Source organism: Salmo salar, chromosome 10 (assembly GCF_965601325.2).
Source record: "Salmo salar chromosome 10, fSalSal1, whole genome shotgun sequence".
NCBI lineage: Eukaryota > Metazoa > Chordata > Actinopteri > Salmoniformes > Salmonidae > Salmo > Salmo salar.
In genome coordinates this window covers 89939160-89956389 of record NC_138300.1, presented here as the reverse complement: position 1 = coordinate 89956389, position 17230 = coordinate 89939160, and the positions used below count along the sequence as shown (strand labels likewise).

Here is a 17230-nt window from a genome sequence, read left to right as displayed (position 1 = left end):
GAGTTTAGCTAGCCAACGTCACCATGACATTGTCTACAAGTGTGATCTGGGATTTCTATTGGAGAAGCAGTTTCTGCCCATGTTCATACTGTACTTCTTTGGCGAGGCTGCTTTCCACATTTCTTGTAAGCATGAATCCATGTTTTGTCTATTATACTATCAGTTTGTGTATCTTGCTCTCTGCAAAACATGAGTTAGTCTAAAGAAACGGGCATGTGCATAAAATGATGCTAACTAGCTAGCTAGCTAGCTATGTACTACTAAGGCAAAGCAAACGTTAGCGCTAATACAGGTTGCTACCAGTGGTGGTGTAGATCAGAGTGTTGCTTGTGCAACGACATGTTCTGAATCAGCTAGCCTATTCTAAAATTTTGTCTATGCAACATCTATTCAACTGTGATTAGGGTCCCTGGGAAACACTGACCAACACTACCCTTTTATAACTGCTACCTGTTTTAGTTTTTTCACTACTTGTCATGCCAAACAACATCAACCATATAATTATTTTCCGAAAATTTTTAATGGGAAGTTGAGCCCAGAAATGTTGGGAATTTTGCTTAAATTCATAAAAAAAGTTAGCTTTATAACAGTGAACCTTTTTTGTGGGATACACATAAGCCAATTCTAGGTCGTATGGCATATTTTGGTTAAACTATCCCCAATTCAATGGAATTTCAACCCTCTGCATGCACAGTGCATTCTCCCATCACATGTACAGCTGCTTCTCAAGATCTTGCACACTAATGAGATGCTATTGAACCGATACTACTACACTGTCTGAGCCAGGGACTGCATGCTTTCTGCTTTCATGTTTCCATACATGTTTAATTTTAAAACATCTTACAAAGGATTCTAACTGCTTAACTATTTATCTGTACATGGATTTGTATTGTTTTACTCATTTTAGTGCCACGGGCGATATCTGATGTGTGGAGACATTTCACTGCAGCTAATGTAGAAGGAAAAGCTGTGTACATTTGCACATACTGTGCCAAATCATATGTGAAGAATGCAACAAAGATGCTGAATCATCAGGCCAAGTGCATACAGTTCCATCAGCACTCACAACAAGCAACCTCTGACAAAAGTCCCTCTACTTATATTCGAGCTGAAAATGATGAATCAGACACCTTATCGATAGCAACAGCTCATGGTCCTCCTGGAATCAGAAGTTTTTTTGACTCAATGGAGGAACGTAGTCAGAGAAATGCTGATGAGCTGTGTTCTGCAACTGGTTCACCTCTGATGCTCACAGGAAATGTGTATTGGAAAAGATTTCTGAATGTTCTTCGCCCAGCATACACCCCTACAACCAGACATGCTTCATCTACTCATTTGCTGGATGCAGAGTTCAAGTGAAGATCAAGCAAATCATAGAGAAAGCAGACTGTATTGCAATCATCTCTGATGGGTGGTCGAATGTTCGTGGGCAAGGAATAATTAACTACATAATCTCCAACCCTCAACCAATATTCTACAAGAGCACAGACACAAGGACAACAGACACACCAGTCTCTACATTGCAGATGAGCTGAAGGCAGTCATCAATGACCTTGGACCACAGAAGGTATTTGCCATGGTCACAGACAATGCTGTGAACATGAAGGCTGCTTGGTCTAAAGTGGAGGAGTCCTACCCTCACATCACACCCATTGGCTGTGCTGCTCATGCATTGAATCTGCTCCTCAAGGACGTCATGGCACTGAAAACAATGGATACACTCCACAAGAGAGCCAAGGAAATGGTTAGGTATGTGAAGGGTCATCAAGTTATAGCAGCAATCTACCTCATCAAGCAAAGCAAAGAATAAGAGCACCACATTGAAGCTGCCCAGCAACACCCATTGGGGTGGTGTTGTCATCATGTTTGACAGTCTCCTGGAGGGGAAGGAGTCTCTCCAAGAAATGGCCATATCACAGTCTGCCGATATGGACAGCCCCATCAAGAGGATCCTCCTGGATGATGTATTTTGGGAGAGAGTGGTAAGCAGCCTGAAACTCCTGAAACCTATAGCAGTAGCCATTGCACGAATTGAGGGAGACATGCCATCCTGTCTGATGTTCAGACTCTGCTTGCAGATGTAGGAGGAAAAATCCATTTTGCCCTGCCCACTTCACTGTTGCTCCATGCAGAGGAAACTGCAGTTCTGAAATACATCAAAAAGCGTGAAGACTTCTGCCTGAAGCCCATACACGCCGCAGCGTAGATGTTGGACCCCAAGTATGCTGACAAGAACATCCTGTCTGGTGCAGAGATCAACAAGGCCTATGGTGTCATCACTAGGGAGTGAGCTGCGCATCATTGGGTGAAACTGGAAATCATTTTTAGGACTATAGTTTCCTCCTCATATAGCCTACAATATTTCTCTACACACCTAGGCCTAGTCTATTGATAGATTCAAGACAATGTTGTTTTTATTGATCTCAGATGATCAATTTGTCTGTGTCAAAGTAGCCTGCCATTTTGATAATTTGTGCGGTATTAAAAAAGATTCTGCTTAAGTCTCCAGTCATGTAAAAGTACGTAGAATTGCTTGAAATGTGTTTATAAAAGGCCAACATTTTCCCGGACTCTAGGCTACTAAAAATGTTCCCCATGTGTGCAACTACTCTACTGCTCTATGCCACTACGCTACAATGATATGCGTGCAATGCTTTATTATAATTCCACTTAGACATTATGGGATATTGTGTGTAGGCCAGTGACCAAAAATCTATATTTAATCAATTTTAAATTCAGGCTGTAACACAACAAAATGTGGAAAAAGTCAAGGGACATTTTGTGTCACGGAAATAAAGGAAAAGTGATATGTTCTTCAAGAGATATGCTTAAAAAATAAGTAGGTTTCATATATCTCAATCAGTTAAAACATGTATTTTTCTGGTGCTTCTACATTTTGTGGTGCTACTAACTTAGAAAGGTTAGGAGCACCAGCACCAGAAATGTTTTAATTTAGAGCCCTGGCTATAATAGAAAAATGGTTCTAGAATGAATCTGAATGATCCCAGGACAAGTTCTGTTCTCTGTCACGCAGCATGTTTTCTGTTAACAGCAGTCGAACAGAGGATTTTTTGTTGTTGTAGTTTTGTTTTTATAAATACACGTCTGCTGGGTTACAACGCTAACAGGATGTATTGGTCTGTTTTGTCAATGGGCAAGCTAAATACTACTTGTCTTAATTCAGTGACTTTATTGAGTTAGAAGAAAGAGCTGCCACATTGCAGTGGAGTGTTTAGTCTAGCTGTGATTTGTAGTAGAGGTGGCCCACTAGTGGACCTTTTCTCATGGTCCTCTCCTAATTTACCTGGTGGTGTGAAGACTGCTCCGAGGAGCCTGTCAAGGAGCATGATGCCCCCCAAACAGCGCTGGTCCCTTCTGGATGTGTTTCGTGACACGCTGGTTGAGAGACTGTCTCAGAGCTGCTCCTGCAGCGACGTCTCCTCAGTCCACCTGGCCTCTGCTAACATGCAGACTGACGTAAGTGCTGCTAGCCACTACAGAGAGAACCCACTATATCCCCTCTAATCTCTAGTTAAATATGTGGTATTTGTGGTAGAGCATGGTAGTAGAACCTCAGTAGAAGAACTCTAGTAGAAATCTTTCTAGATTGTGTTGTGCTATCATGTAGATCCTCTCTAATGTTGGCCACTGTAGAACCTGTGTTTATAGTCAGCTGTTGTGTCCCTCCTCTTTGGGTCTTAAAATTGTCTTTAGTAGTCTTTGCAATGACCGACGCAGCCTCCTGCTCTCAATATGAAGCCTGTATTTGTTATTGTTCCAGGGAGGTAAGCCTGGATGCTCAGCAAAGCAGAGACCAGATAAATGAGAAGTTAATTAAAGGGAGCAGGGAGTCTGTTTGCTTTTTTGGCCAGAGGCCAGGTTGCTCTGCTGTGGTTTATAATAGAGGCTTGGCTGGCATGGGCTCACAGGGCCCCTTGGCTCTCTTTCTCTCTGTCTGACTCTCAATTATCATACTGTATGTTAGCTTCAAAATGTGATGGTACTGTCTCCATTTGACTTTATCATCCTTGTGCTCTTCCTCCCTCTCTCGCTCTCACTCTCTCTCGCTCTCACTCTCTCTAGAATATGCTGAGGAGGCAGGAAGATATGGAGAATGGCACAGCATGGTCTAACTCCTCTGAGTCATCAGATGACTCATCCAGCCCTCAACTCTCCCTGGGGCTGCGTCACGCCAACAAGAACCTGATCCAGCCAGAGGTCAAGGCCGCCACACCCTCCATTGAAATCTCCTTTGCCCTCCGAGACACTGCCACCTCCACCCCTACCCGCTTAGCCAAACCGGAGGATGTGCAGGAGGAGACACAGAAGGAGGAGTCAGACATTGGGGCAGCGGGGAAAGATGAGGCTTCTGGGAAACAGGCAGTGCCTAATGGCCACGCCCGCTACTCACGCTCACTCAGCCATATCAGTGAGAACAGTGCCGATGGCGTACTGATAGACAGGTCAACCAGCGAATTTGTGGAGCCCTCTGAGGTCACCTCCCTGCAGTCTGGGATCTGTATAAACGATATTGAGATGGTGATGCCTGCCAGGGCAGAGTGGGCCCTTATCCCAGGAGAGACTGTGGCGGTCAGAGACCCCCCTGAGCAACCCGCCCCAACTACTGTGCCCTTGGAGGAGAGCAGGCCGGAGAGCAGGTATTCTGCAGTGTCTATAGAGTCAGACACAGGGTTAGAGGTTGTTTCAGGGGCTGTTTCAGAAGTAGAGCCAGAACTCCAGAGCTCTGCACCCACTAGGACTGATGCAATGTATCAGCAAGGTGCCTCTCTGAATCCCAGACCAGACTCACAAGCACAGACTCGGAGCACAGACGGCATATCATACAGTGCCTACAGGGCAGTGGTGGTGGAGACCAAGAAGCCTGAGGCTGTAGTAGAGGCCAAGCCCACAGAGGGTGAGAAGCAGCAGGCTGTGGACAGTGGAATTGAGGAAGCCCTGAGTGCAGTCATCTCCTCTCTGGATGACTACAGGGGACAGTTTCCTGAGTTACAGGTCCTGGAGCAGGAGTTACAACTACTGGAGGAGACATTAACAGTGAGTTACAGGTGTGTGTGTGTGTGTGTGTGTGTGTGTGTGGTGTGTGTGGTGTGTGTGTGTGTGTGTGTGTGTGTGTGTGTGTGTGTGTGTGTGTGTGTGTGTGTGTGTGTGTGTGTGTGTGTGTGTGTGTGTGTGGTGTGTGCACATGGCTCTGTTTCGTGTCACAATGGAAATGGCCACTTCATAAGAGTGAGGTGGGCATTGGTGGGAGCTGAGTAGATTTCAGCAACCCAGAATAACACAGTTCCCTGTAGGACTGCGATCAGGGTGTGGAACTTCCTGTCCCTCAGCTTTGTCTGAATATTTCCATCCCACAATGCTGCAGCAGGAGATGTGTGTACTGTCGCTGGGAGGCCATCTGCCTGTTACACATACACACAACCGACACAGATAGATACACATCAGAGCTCACTCTGAGCCAAATCCGCTGACAAGACAATAGGAAACAGAATAATTATGCTTTTCTTTTAATCTTCATGTTATTTTTAGGAACACGCTGTTTTGTTCAGACACTTTCCTCAGATGATCCATTTCCAAATAGGGGGTGTATTCTCACAATCAGGACTTACAGTGCTTTCAGAAAGTATTCATACCCCTTGACTTATTCCACATTTTGATGTGTTTCAGCCTGAATTCAAAATGTATTAAAATATTTTCTCACCCATCTATGAACAATAGCCCAAAATGACAGTGAAAACATGTTTTTAGATAATTTGTGCAACTTTATTGAAAAGGAAATACAGAAATCTCATTTACATAAGTATTCAAAACCATTTTCAATGCCACTCCAAATTGAGCTCGGGTGCGTCCAATTTCCTTTTGATCATCCTTGATGTCACTAAAACTTGATTGGAGTCCACCTGTGGCCAATTCAATTGTTTGGACATGATTTAGAAAGACGCACACCTGTCTATATAAGGTCCCACAGTTGACAGTGCATGTCAGAGCAGAAACTATACCATGATGTCCAAGGAACTGTCTGTAGATCTCCGAGATAGAATTGTGATGAGGGATATATCTGGGGAAGGGTATAAAACAAGTTCTAGAGTGTTAAACGTTTCCAAGAGCACAGTGGTCTCCATCATTAGGAAATTGAAAAAAATATGGAAATACCCAGGCTCTGCCAAGAGCTGAAGGACCTTGTTCAAGGAGGTGACCAAGAACTCAATGACCACTCTGACAGAACTACAGAGTTCCTTGGCTGAGATGGGAAACCTTCTAAAAGGACAACAGTCTCCACAGCACTTCACCAATCTGGGCTTTAGGGAGAGTAGCCAGACGGATGCCACTCCTGAGAAAAAGGCAGATGAAGACATGCCTGGAGTTTGCAAAATGACGTGAAAGACAGAGCATAAGGCGAAAGATTATTTGGTCTGATGAGACAAATGGAACTCTTGGGCCTGAATGCAAGGTGCTATTTCTGGAGAAAACCAGGCACAGCTCATCACCCATCTAACACCATCCCTACTGTGAAGCATGGTGGTGGCAGCATCATGCTATGGGTATGCTTTTCAGTGGCAGGGACTGGGAGACTGGTAAGGATAGAGGGAACAATGAATGGTGACAAATGCAGGCAAATCCTTTTTGAGAACCTGCTTCAAAGTGCAAACAACCTTGGACTGGGGCAAAGATTTGCATTCCAACAAGATAATGACCCCAAACATACAGCCAAAGCAATGCTGGAATGGCTTCCGAAAAATGTGAAAGTCCTTGAGTAGGCCAGCCAAAGCCCAGATTTGAATCCCATGGAAAATGTATGGAAAGACTTGAAGATAGCTGGGGGAGCGGTGGTAAACAGCAAACTTAAGAGCTTGAGAAAATCTGCAAGGAAGAACTGGAGAAATCTCCAAATCCAGATGTGCAAAGCTGAAGGACTTACCCAAGATGACTCAAAGCTGTAATTGCTGCCAAAGGTTCGTCTACAAAGTATTGACTCAGCGGTGTGAATACTTATGTAAATTAGATTTAATTTTCAATAAATGTGCAAAAATGTCTAAAAACATGTTTTCACTTTGTCATTATGGGGTATTTTGTGTAGATGAGTGAGGGACTAAAAGTGTATTTTAATACATTTTGAATTCAGTCTAACTCAGCAAAATGTGGAATATGTCAAGGGGTATAAATACTTTCTTAAGGCACTCTATATGGCATTAAAGTGGATTGGTGAAAAATATATCTATTTTTTTGTGTGTGTTCTGTATGTTTGAGTACATGTGTGCATGTCTCTCCATAACAAGTGTGTTCTGAAGGGCCGCACCTGCAGTCGTTCGTCCAGTGTCCAGAGTCTGACGGTGGAGACAGCCCTGGGCAGCTTTGACTTTCTCAACACCTCAGACCTGGAGGATGAACATGAGGAGAACTGGGAGAAGAGGAGTGTGACGGACAGGTCAGGTTCCATATCATGGCTTCCCTCCCTAAATTCCATCACAGTTATACAGATTACAAGTTTTACTCGTAAAGGAGTTATATTTCCCTGTGTTCACTTAATGCCATCTAGTGATCCCACAACACAGCTTTAAATATGCTGGATGTGAGAAGTTCATTGGTATTCTGAATGATAATGCCTTCACCTGGTCTAAATGTGACATGACATGTAGAGACAAGCCATGGCTCTCTGGGGTACCACTCTTTGGCAACAACTCTCCTGATGTACTCAGTGTTTCCCCTATTTTATTCAGCAACAGTGGCAAAGTTAGTGTGGGGGGGGGGCTACTCTTGTGGCTAAAGGCAATGTCACGACCAACAATTTTAAAGGCCCTTCTCTTGCCTGCAGAGACCATTTTGCTGCTTAAAGCTATGGGGTAGATTTTTTTGTTGTTGCAGTTTTAAATACAGATTCCTGCAATTCTACACATTTTGCCATGGATTATGCCATGTTCTTATGCTATCTGAGTGACTCAAACATAACAAAATAAATGGGGGCCCATGCCATGACATTTTGGGAATTTTAGGTTCTCCCTGACTATCTAGTTTTTATTTTGGTGTTCGTTCTCAAAGATGATCTTATTTATAATCTATACCTCTATTGTCTTTTCTACATACTTTATCTGGTTTTAGCCATTTAAATTAACACTGAAACGTTTTACCATTCCCAAAAATAATTTTCAACAATAAATAAATATACACTACCGGTCTAAAGTTTTAGAATACCTACTCATTCAAGGGTTTTTCTTTTATTTTTAATATTTTCTACATTGTAGAATAGTAGTGAATACGTCAAAACTATGAAATAAATAACATACATGGAATCATGTAGTAACCAGAAAAGTGGTAAACAAATCAAAATATATTTTATATTTGAGATTCTTCAAATAGTCACCCTTTGCCTGGAGAGCTTTTGGCATTCTCTCAACCAGCTTCAACTGGAATGCTTTTCCAACAGTCTTGAAGGAGTTCCCACATATGCTGAGCACTTATTGGTTGCTTTTCCTTCACTCTGCGGTCCGATGGATCCCAAACTATCTCAATTGGGTTGAGGTCGGGTGATTGTGAAGGCCAGGTCATCTGATGCAACACTCCATCACTCTCCTTCTTGGTCAAATAGCCTTTACACAGCCTGGAGGTGTGTTGGGTCAATATCCTGTTGAAAAACAAATGATAGTCCCACTAAGCCCAAACCAGATGGGATGGCGTATCGCTTGAATTCTAAATAAATCGGTGTCACCAGCAAAGCACCCCCACACCATAATACCATAATTCTCATCCATGCTTCACGGTGGGAAATACACATGCGGAGATCATCCGTTCCCCCACACCGCATCTCACAGAGACACAGCGGTTGGTACCAAAAATCTCCAATTTGACTCCAGACCAAAGGACAAATTTCCACCGGTCTAATGTCCATTGCTTGTGCTTTTTGGCCCAAGCAAGTCTCTTCTTATTATTGGTGTCCTTTAGTAGTGGTTTCTTTGCAGCAATTCAACCACGAAGGCCTGATACATGCAGTCTCCTCTGAACAGTTGATGTTGAGATGTGTCTGTTACTTGAACTCTGTGAAGCCTTTATTTGGGCTGCAGTTTCTGAGGCTGGTAACTCTAATGAACTTATCCTCTGCAGCAGAGGTAACTCTGGGTCTTCCAGTCCTGTGGCGGTCCTCATGAGAGCCAGTTTCATCATAGCGCTAAATGGTATTTGCAACTGCACTTGAAGAAACTTAAAAAGTTCTTCAAATGTTCTGTACTGACTGACCTTCATGTCTTAAAGTAATGATGGACTGTTGTTTCTCTTTGCCTATTTGAGCTGTTCTTGCCATAATATGGACTTGGTCTTTTACCAAATAGGGCTATCTTCTGTATATCCCCTTACTTGTCACAACACAATTGATTGGCTCAAACACATTAACCTGTTGAGGACAGAAGTTCCGCTAGTGGAACCCCGTTCCGCCTGCGGAACCCCTAGCCAACAGCCAATGCCATCGCACGGCGCGAAATACAAAACCAACTAAATTACCACAATTCAATTTTCTCAAACAATCAACTATTTTACACCATTTTAAAGATAAGACTCTCGTTAATCTAACCACATTGTCCGATTTCAAAAAGGCTTTACAGTGAAAGCAAAACATTAGATTATGTTAGGAGAGTACATAGACACAAATAATCACATAGCCATTTTCCAAGCAAGCATATATGTCACATAAACCCAAACCACAGCTAAATGCAGCACTAACCTTTGATCATCTTCATCAGATGACACTCCTAGGACATTATGTTATACAATACATGCATGTTTTGTTCAATCAAGTTCATATTTATATCAAAAAACAGCTATTTACATTAGCATGTGATGTTCAGAACTAGCATACCCACCGAAAACTTCCGGTGAATTTACTAAATTACTCATGATAAACGTTCACAAAGTACATAACAATTATTTTAAGAATTATAGATACAGAACTCCTTTATGCAATCGTGGTGTCAGATTTTAAAATAGCTTTTCGGCGAAAGCACATTTTGCAATATTCTGAGTACATCGCTCGGCCATCACGGCTAGCTATTTTGACACCCACCAAGTTTGGGGATCACTAAACTCAGAATTACTATTAGATAAATTGGATTACCTTTGCTGTTCTTCGTCAGAATGCACTCCCAGGACTTGTACTTCAACAACAAATGTTGTTTTGGTTTCAAATAATCCATTGTTATATTCAAATAGCTCCGTTTTGTTCGTGCGTTCAGGTCACTATCCGAAGGGTGATGCGCGAGCGCATTTCATGACAAAAAAGTTAAAAATATTCCATTACCGTACTTAGAAGCATGTCAAACGCTGTTTAAAATCAATTTTTATGCTATTTTTCTTGTAAAATAGCGATAATATTCCACCCGGGCAACGTTGTATTCATTCAAAGGCTGAAAGAAAAAAATGGAGTAGTCTCGTGACCGCGCATCTCCAGTGTCACTGTCCCCAGGCTGACCACTTACAAATTCTCCTGCTGTTCTTCGCCCAGAGACAGCAGACACCCCATTCCACTTTCTGGCGGCTTTAGAGAGCCAATGGAAGCCTTAGAAAATGTCACGTTACAGCACAGATGCTGTATTTTCGATAGAGATGCAACAGAAGGACAACAAATTGTCAGACAGGGCACTTCCTGTATGGAATCTTCTCAGGTTTTGGCCTGCCATATGAGTTCTGTTATAGTCACAGACACCATTCAAACAGTTTTAGAAACTTTAGAGTGTTTTCTATCCAAATCTACTAATTATATGCATATTCTAGTTTCTGGGCAGGAGTAGTAACCAGATTAAATCGGGTACGTTTTTTATCCGGCCGTGAAAATACTGCCACCTATCCCAAAGAAGTTAAAAAGGAAAGAAATTCCACAAATTAACTTTTAAGGAGGCACACCTGTTAATTGAAATGCATTTCAGAATGCCAAGCGTGTGCAAAGATGTCATCAAGGCGAAGGGTGGCTATTTGAAGAATCTCAAATATAAAATATATTTTGATTTGTTTAACACTTTTTTTGGTTACTACATGATTCCATGTGTGTCATTTTATAGTTTTGATGTCTTCACTATTATTCTACAATGTAAAAATAAAGAAAAACCCTTGAATGAGTAGGTGTTCTAAAACGTTTGACCGGTAGTGTATATACTGTATATTTATTCATTATATTGTGCATTCAGAAAGTATTCGCAACCCTTGACTTTTCCATATTTTGTTGTTACAAGGTGGGATTAAAATGCATTATTTTATTTTTTTATTATTATTATTTTTTTTAATCTACACAAAATACTCTGTCAAAGTGGGGGAAAAATTCTAACGTGTATAAAAAAGGGGGGGGGGGAAATAAAACCCTAATCTTGATTTAGATAAGTGTTCAACCCCCTGCTTTTCAAGTTCTGTCAAGTTGGTTGTTGATCATTTCTAGCTAGCAGTTTCCAAGTCTTGCCATATTTTCAAGTCTAATCTGTAACTAGGCCACTCAAACCTTCACTGTCATCTTGGTAAGCAACTCCAGTGTATATTTGACCTTGTTTTAGGTTTTTGTCCTGCTGAAAGGTGAAGTTGTCTCCCGGTGTGTGTTGGAAAGCAGACTGAACCAGGTTTTCCTCTAGGATTTTGTCTGTGCTAAGTACTATTCCATTTTCTTTTTATAAAAAAAACTCCCTTGTCCTTGCCAATGACAAGCAGACCCATAGCATGATGCAGCCACCACCATGCTTAAAAATATGAAGAGTGGTATTCGGTTATCTGTTGTGTTGGATTTCCCCCAAATCATAACACTTTGTATTCTGGACATAAAGTTCATTTCTTTGCCAATTTTTTTTAATAGTTTTACTTTGGTGCCTTGTTGCAAACAGGATGCATGCTTTGGAATATTTTTGTTCTGTACAGGCTTCCTTTTCATTCTGTCATTTCAGTTAGTATTGTGGGGTAACTACAATGTTGTTGATCCATCCTCAGTTTTCTCCTATCACAGCCATTCAACTCTGTAACTGTTTTTTAAGTCGCTATTGGCCTCACGGTGAAATCCCTGAGCGGTTTCCTACCTCTCCGGCAACGGAGTTTGAAAGGATGCCTGTATCTTTGTAGTGACTGGGTGTATTGATACAGCATCCAAATTGTAATTAATAACTTCATCATGCTCAAAAGGATATTCAATGTCTGCTTTTTTTTGTTACCCATTTACCAATGGGTGTCCTTCTTTGTAAGGCATTTGAAAACCTTTCTTTGTGGTTGAATCTGTTTGAAATTCACAGCTCGACTGAAGGACCTTATAATTATCTGTATGTGTGGGGTACAGGTATGAAGTAATCATTCAAAAATTATGTTAAACAGTATTCTTGCACACCGGGTGAGTCCATGCAACTTATTATGTGACTTGTTAAGCACATTTTTACTCCTGGACTTATTTAGACTTATTTCCACTTTTACATTATGGGATATAGTGTGTAGACCAGTGACACAATCTCTTTTTAATCAATTTAAAGTTCAGGCTGTAACACAACATGTGGAATAAGTCAAGGGGTGTGAATACTTTCTGCGCATTTATTTACATCCCTGTTAGTGAGCATTTCTCCTTTGCCAAGATAATCCATCCACCTGATAGGTGTGGCATATCAAGTAGCAGATTAAACAGCATGATCATTGCACAGGTGCACCTTGTGCTGAGGACAATAAAATACCACACTAAAATGTGCAGTTCTGTCACACAACACAATGCCACAGATGTTTTAAGGGAGTGTGCAATTGGCATTCTGACTGCAGGAATGTTATTTATTCATCATATTTTTTGGAGTGGCGGCAACGATTTATCAGCGGTGGCTCAATGAATATAAGGGAAACACTGGGGCTCATACCAGAGATGGAAGAAGAAGTGAGATTTCCCACTTGTTTTTATTCTGGTTCAATGAAAGTCACGGCAAGTGGTACCGGAGTGCCAAGTCTGGGACCAAAAGACTCCTTAACAGCTTCTACCCAAGCCATAAGACTGCTGAACAGTTCATCAAATGGCTCCCAGGAAGGACTATTTACATTGACCTTATTTTTATTCTTATCTATTATTATTTGCACTGGCTCTCTTGCACATGCTCAATGTACACTCACTGGACTCTAACCACACACACTACACTGACACTCCAACACACACACGGGCACACACAAAACACACGCATGCATATTGACAACACACACATATATATTCAAATTCATTCATACTCTTCACATTCGTGGTCACGAACATTTTGAGTCAAGATCACTTTGAGTCAAAATGCAAGCCGCGATCTATCACTCAGATAATTATTTTAACAGGACTTAAAAAACACAAACCTATGCAGCATTAACCTATTAAAAACAGTACTGTAGCAATGAGGATGGCAAGTGTTGTCCGTTAGTTTACTCCAATTAGGTGCAGACAAATACATTGATGGAAGCTACTTCCAGCTTATACATACTAAACTCAGCAAAAAAGAAATGTACTCACTGTCAACTGCGTTTATTTTCAGCAAACTTAACATGTGTAAATATGTGTATGAACATAAGATTCAACAACTGAGACATAAACTGAACAAGTTCCACAGACATGTGACTTACAGAAATTGAATAATGTCTCCCTGAACAAAGGGGGGGTCAAAATCCAAAAGTAACAGTCTATCTGGTGTGGCCACCAGTTGCATTAAGTACTGCAGTGCATCTCCTCCTCATGGACAGCACCAGATTTGCCAGTTCTTGCTGTGAGATGTTACCCCACTCTTCCACCAAGGCACCTGCAAGTTCCCAGACATTTCTGGGGGGAATGGCCCTTTGGTACGAAAAGTGCAAATCAATCCCAGAACAACAGCAAAGGACCTTGTGAAGATGCTGGAGGAAACAGGTACACAAGTATCTATATCCACAGTAAAACAAGTCCTATATCGACATAACCTGAAAGGCCACTCAGCAAGGAAGAAGCCACTGCTCCAAAACCACCATAAAAAAAGCCAGACTACGGTTTGCAACTGCACATGGGGACAAAGATTGTACTTTTTGGAGAAATGTCTTCTGGTCTGATGAAACAAAAATAGAACTGTTTGGCCATAATCACCATCGTTATGTTTGGAGGAAAAAGGGGGAGGCCTGCAAGCCGAAGAACACCATCCCAACCGTGAAGCACGGGGTGGCAGCATCATGTTGTGTTGGTGCTTTGCTGCAGGAGGGACTGGTGCACTTCACAAAATAGATGGCATTATGAGGAAAGAAAATTATGTGGATATATTGAAGCAACATCTCAAGACATCAGTCAGGAAGTTAAAGCTTGGTCGCAAATGGGTCTTCCAAATGCACAATAACCGCAAGCATACTTCAAAAGTTGTGGCAAAATGGCTTAAGGACAACAAAGTCAAGGTATTGGAGTGGCCATCACAAAGCCCTGACCTCAATCCTATAGAAAATTCGTGGACAGAACTGATAAAGCGTGTGCGAGCAAGGAGGCCTACAAACCTGACTCAGTTACACCAGCTCTGTCAGGAGGAATGGGCCAAAACTCACCCGACTTATTGAGGGAAGCTTGTAGAAGGCTACCCAAAACGTTTGACCCAGGTTAAACAATTTAAAGACAATGCTACCAAATACTAATTGAGTGTATGTAAACTTCTGACCCACTGGGAATGTGATGAAAGAAATAAAAGCTGAAATAAATCATTTCTCTCTACTATTATTCTGACATTTCACATTCTTAAAATAAAGTGATCTTAACTTCTGATCTTAACTTAACACATTCACAATGTGGAAAATAGTAATAATAAAGAAAAACCCTTGTATGAGTACATGTGTGTGTGTGTGTGTGTGTCTGTGTGTATATATATATATATATATATATATATATATATATATATATATATATATATATATAGACACACACACACACACACACATGTACTCATACAAGGGTTTTTCTTTATTATTACTATTTTCCACATTGTAGAATAATAGTGAAGACACCAACTATGAAATAACACACATGGAATCATGTAGTGTTAGACTGCACTTGAAGAAACTTGAAAAGTTCTTAATGTTCTACATTGACTGACCTTCATGTCTTAAAGTAATGATGGACTATCGTTTCTCTTTGCTTATTTGAGCTATTCTTGACATAATATGGTCTTAGCCCTATTTGGTAAAAGACCATATTCAGTATACCTACCTTGTCACAACACAACTGATTGGCTCAAACACATTAAGAAGGAAAGAAATTCCACTCAAACTTTTATCAAGGCACACCTGTTAATTGAAATGCATTCCAGGTGACTACCTCATGAAGGCGGTTGAGAGAATTCCAAGAATGTGCTAAGGTGACTACTTTGAAAAATCTAAAATATATTTTGATTTGTTTAACACTTTTTTGGTTACTACATGATTCCATATGTGTTATTTCATTATTTTGAGGTCTTCACTATTATTCTGGTACTATAGATAGATAGATAGATAGATAGATAGATAGATAGATAGATAGATAGATAGATTATCCATTATTTATTATTTTACACCTAGAGTTACTATACATAACTTTAACCCATTGTATGAGATTCTCCAAAATTGAAATATTCCAGGCATTTATATACAAATTCAAGTAGTACTTTATCTAAAGCCTTTTCAAAGTCTGCTATGAATACCAGGCCTGGTTTCCCAGATTTTTCATAGTGTTCTATTGTTTCCAGTACTTGTCTTATATTATCTCCAATGTATTGTCCATGTAAAAAAACCTGTCTAATTAGGATGAATAATATCCGACAATACCTTTTTTTAATTCTATGGGCTGTGCATTTTGCCTGAATTTTTGCATCACAACACTGAAGAGTTAGCCGTCTCCAATTTTTTAAATGGACTGTCTTGTTATATTTTCCACTTGGGTCCTGTTTCAGTAACAATGAAATCAGACCTTTTTGTTGAGTATCTGATAGTCTACCATTTGTATCAGAGTGTACATAAAAAAAGGTTTGGTATACCTCAACTGGTATACCTTCCAGCCCTGGACTTTTCCCGGACTTAATGGCTTGAATTGCATCATCAAGTTCCTCCTCTATAATTTGTCCTTCACATACATCTTTCTGTACAGCTGTTCATTTTACATTGTTAATCGAAAAAAATATATATAATTAACTTCGGTTAGTGGAGATGGAGGAGGCTGAAACTAAAACATATGCTTAAAGTACTTTCCTTCCTCTTTCAAAATATAGTTTGGTGAATCATGGGTGACTCCATCATTTAGCACATTTCAGTTAATTATTTTTGGTAGCATTTCCTCGTTGGAAGATAAAATAATTTGGTGCGTTATTATTTTACATTCCTTCCAGTTCGCTTTATTATTTTATTTGTATTTTACTGGGCTGATAGTGCCTGCATCTGATTGCCAGTCCCAGCAGAGGGAGAGAACAGCAGACTGAGGGTCCGCCTCTCAATGTCCCTCCACGCTCCCTTTCCTCCACTGACACTTACCAAAAAGGGACACCGTCTTCCAGCTGATGGCGCAACTCGTGTCGCACTTCATTATTTCTGCCTCATGCACAAATTCGTGTTGTTACTCCTATGAACAGAAAAAGACCCAAGCCGCTAATAATAACAATGCAAGCCTATCGATACACTTTCCTACTCATTCATTACAACTGCAGTGCTGGTAGCGCAAGTGGAAGAAGGAAGAAGGCGCATTTTTATGACTTACAAAAGTGTTGAATAAAAAGTGTTGACAGTGCTGAGTAAGAACTTTAAACAGGAACTTGCTCATAAAAGCAGAAGCTCTTTGATGTATTTGTTGAAAGTCTCTCTCTAGTCATAGTTTTAAATGGTTTGAAATCTCACAGTATCTACTTTGCTGTATCTTTTTTTTTACGCCTGCTACATTACTGCAGACACTGTAATCTGAGCCATCTGATTGGCCAGCGGTAGGCCTATAGAGCACTTGATTTGCTTTCCGGGCCCGGCCCAGAAGGCAGAGTTTCTACCTTCAAACACATGAAATGGTTAAAAATGTGAAAACTTTGCTTACCCGGCGCGTAGGGCAGCTGAATCGAGTGCACCTACCGCCAGCAACGCAAGACCGATAAAAAAAAATATATATATAGAGTGTTTTTTTTTTACATTGATTGACTAGGAATGCCTTGGACGGGTTGGTGACCTGATCTATGCATAGTCACTTTCCCCTACATGTACATATTACCTCGACTAACCTGTACCCCTGCACATTGACTTGATACCA

General features: G+C 40.9%; 1 protein-coding gene across 5 annotated transcripts in view; it reads left to right on the top strand.

The window, feature by feature from the left end:
• Positions 1-17230, top strand: part of LOC106560830 (rho family-interacting cell polarization regulator 1) — a 96831-nt gene that overhangs the window by 63742 nt on the left and 15859 nt on the right. For 4 of the 5 annotated variants that reach the window (XM_045688193.2, XM_045688192.2, XM_014124179.3 and 1 more), the window contains exons 13-14: positions 4084-5055; positions 7296-7444. In XM_045688193.2, the coding sequence (XP_045544149.1) occupies positions 4084-5055; positions 7296-7444 (1121 nt within the window). The remainder of the gene's footprint in view (positions 1-4083; positions 5056-7295; positions 7445-17230) is intronic. The other variant, XM_014124181.3, reaches the window with a different exon arrangement.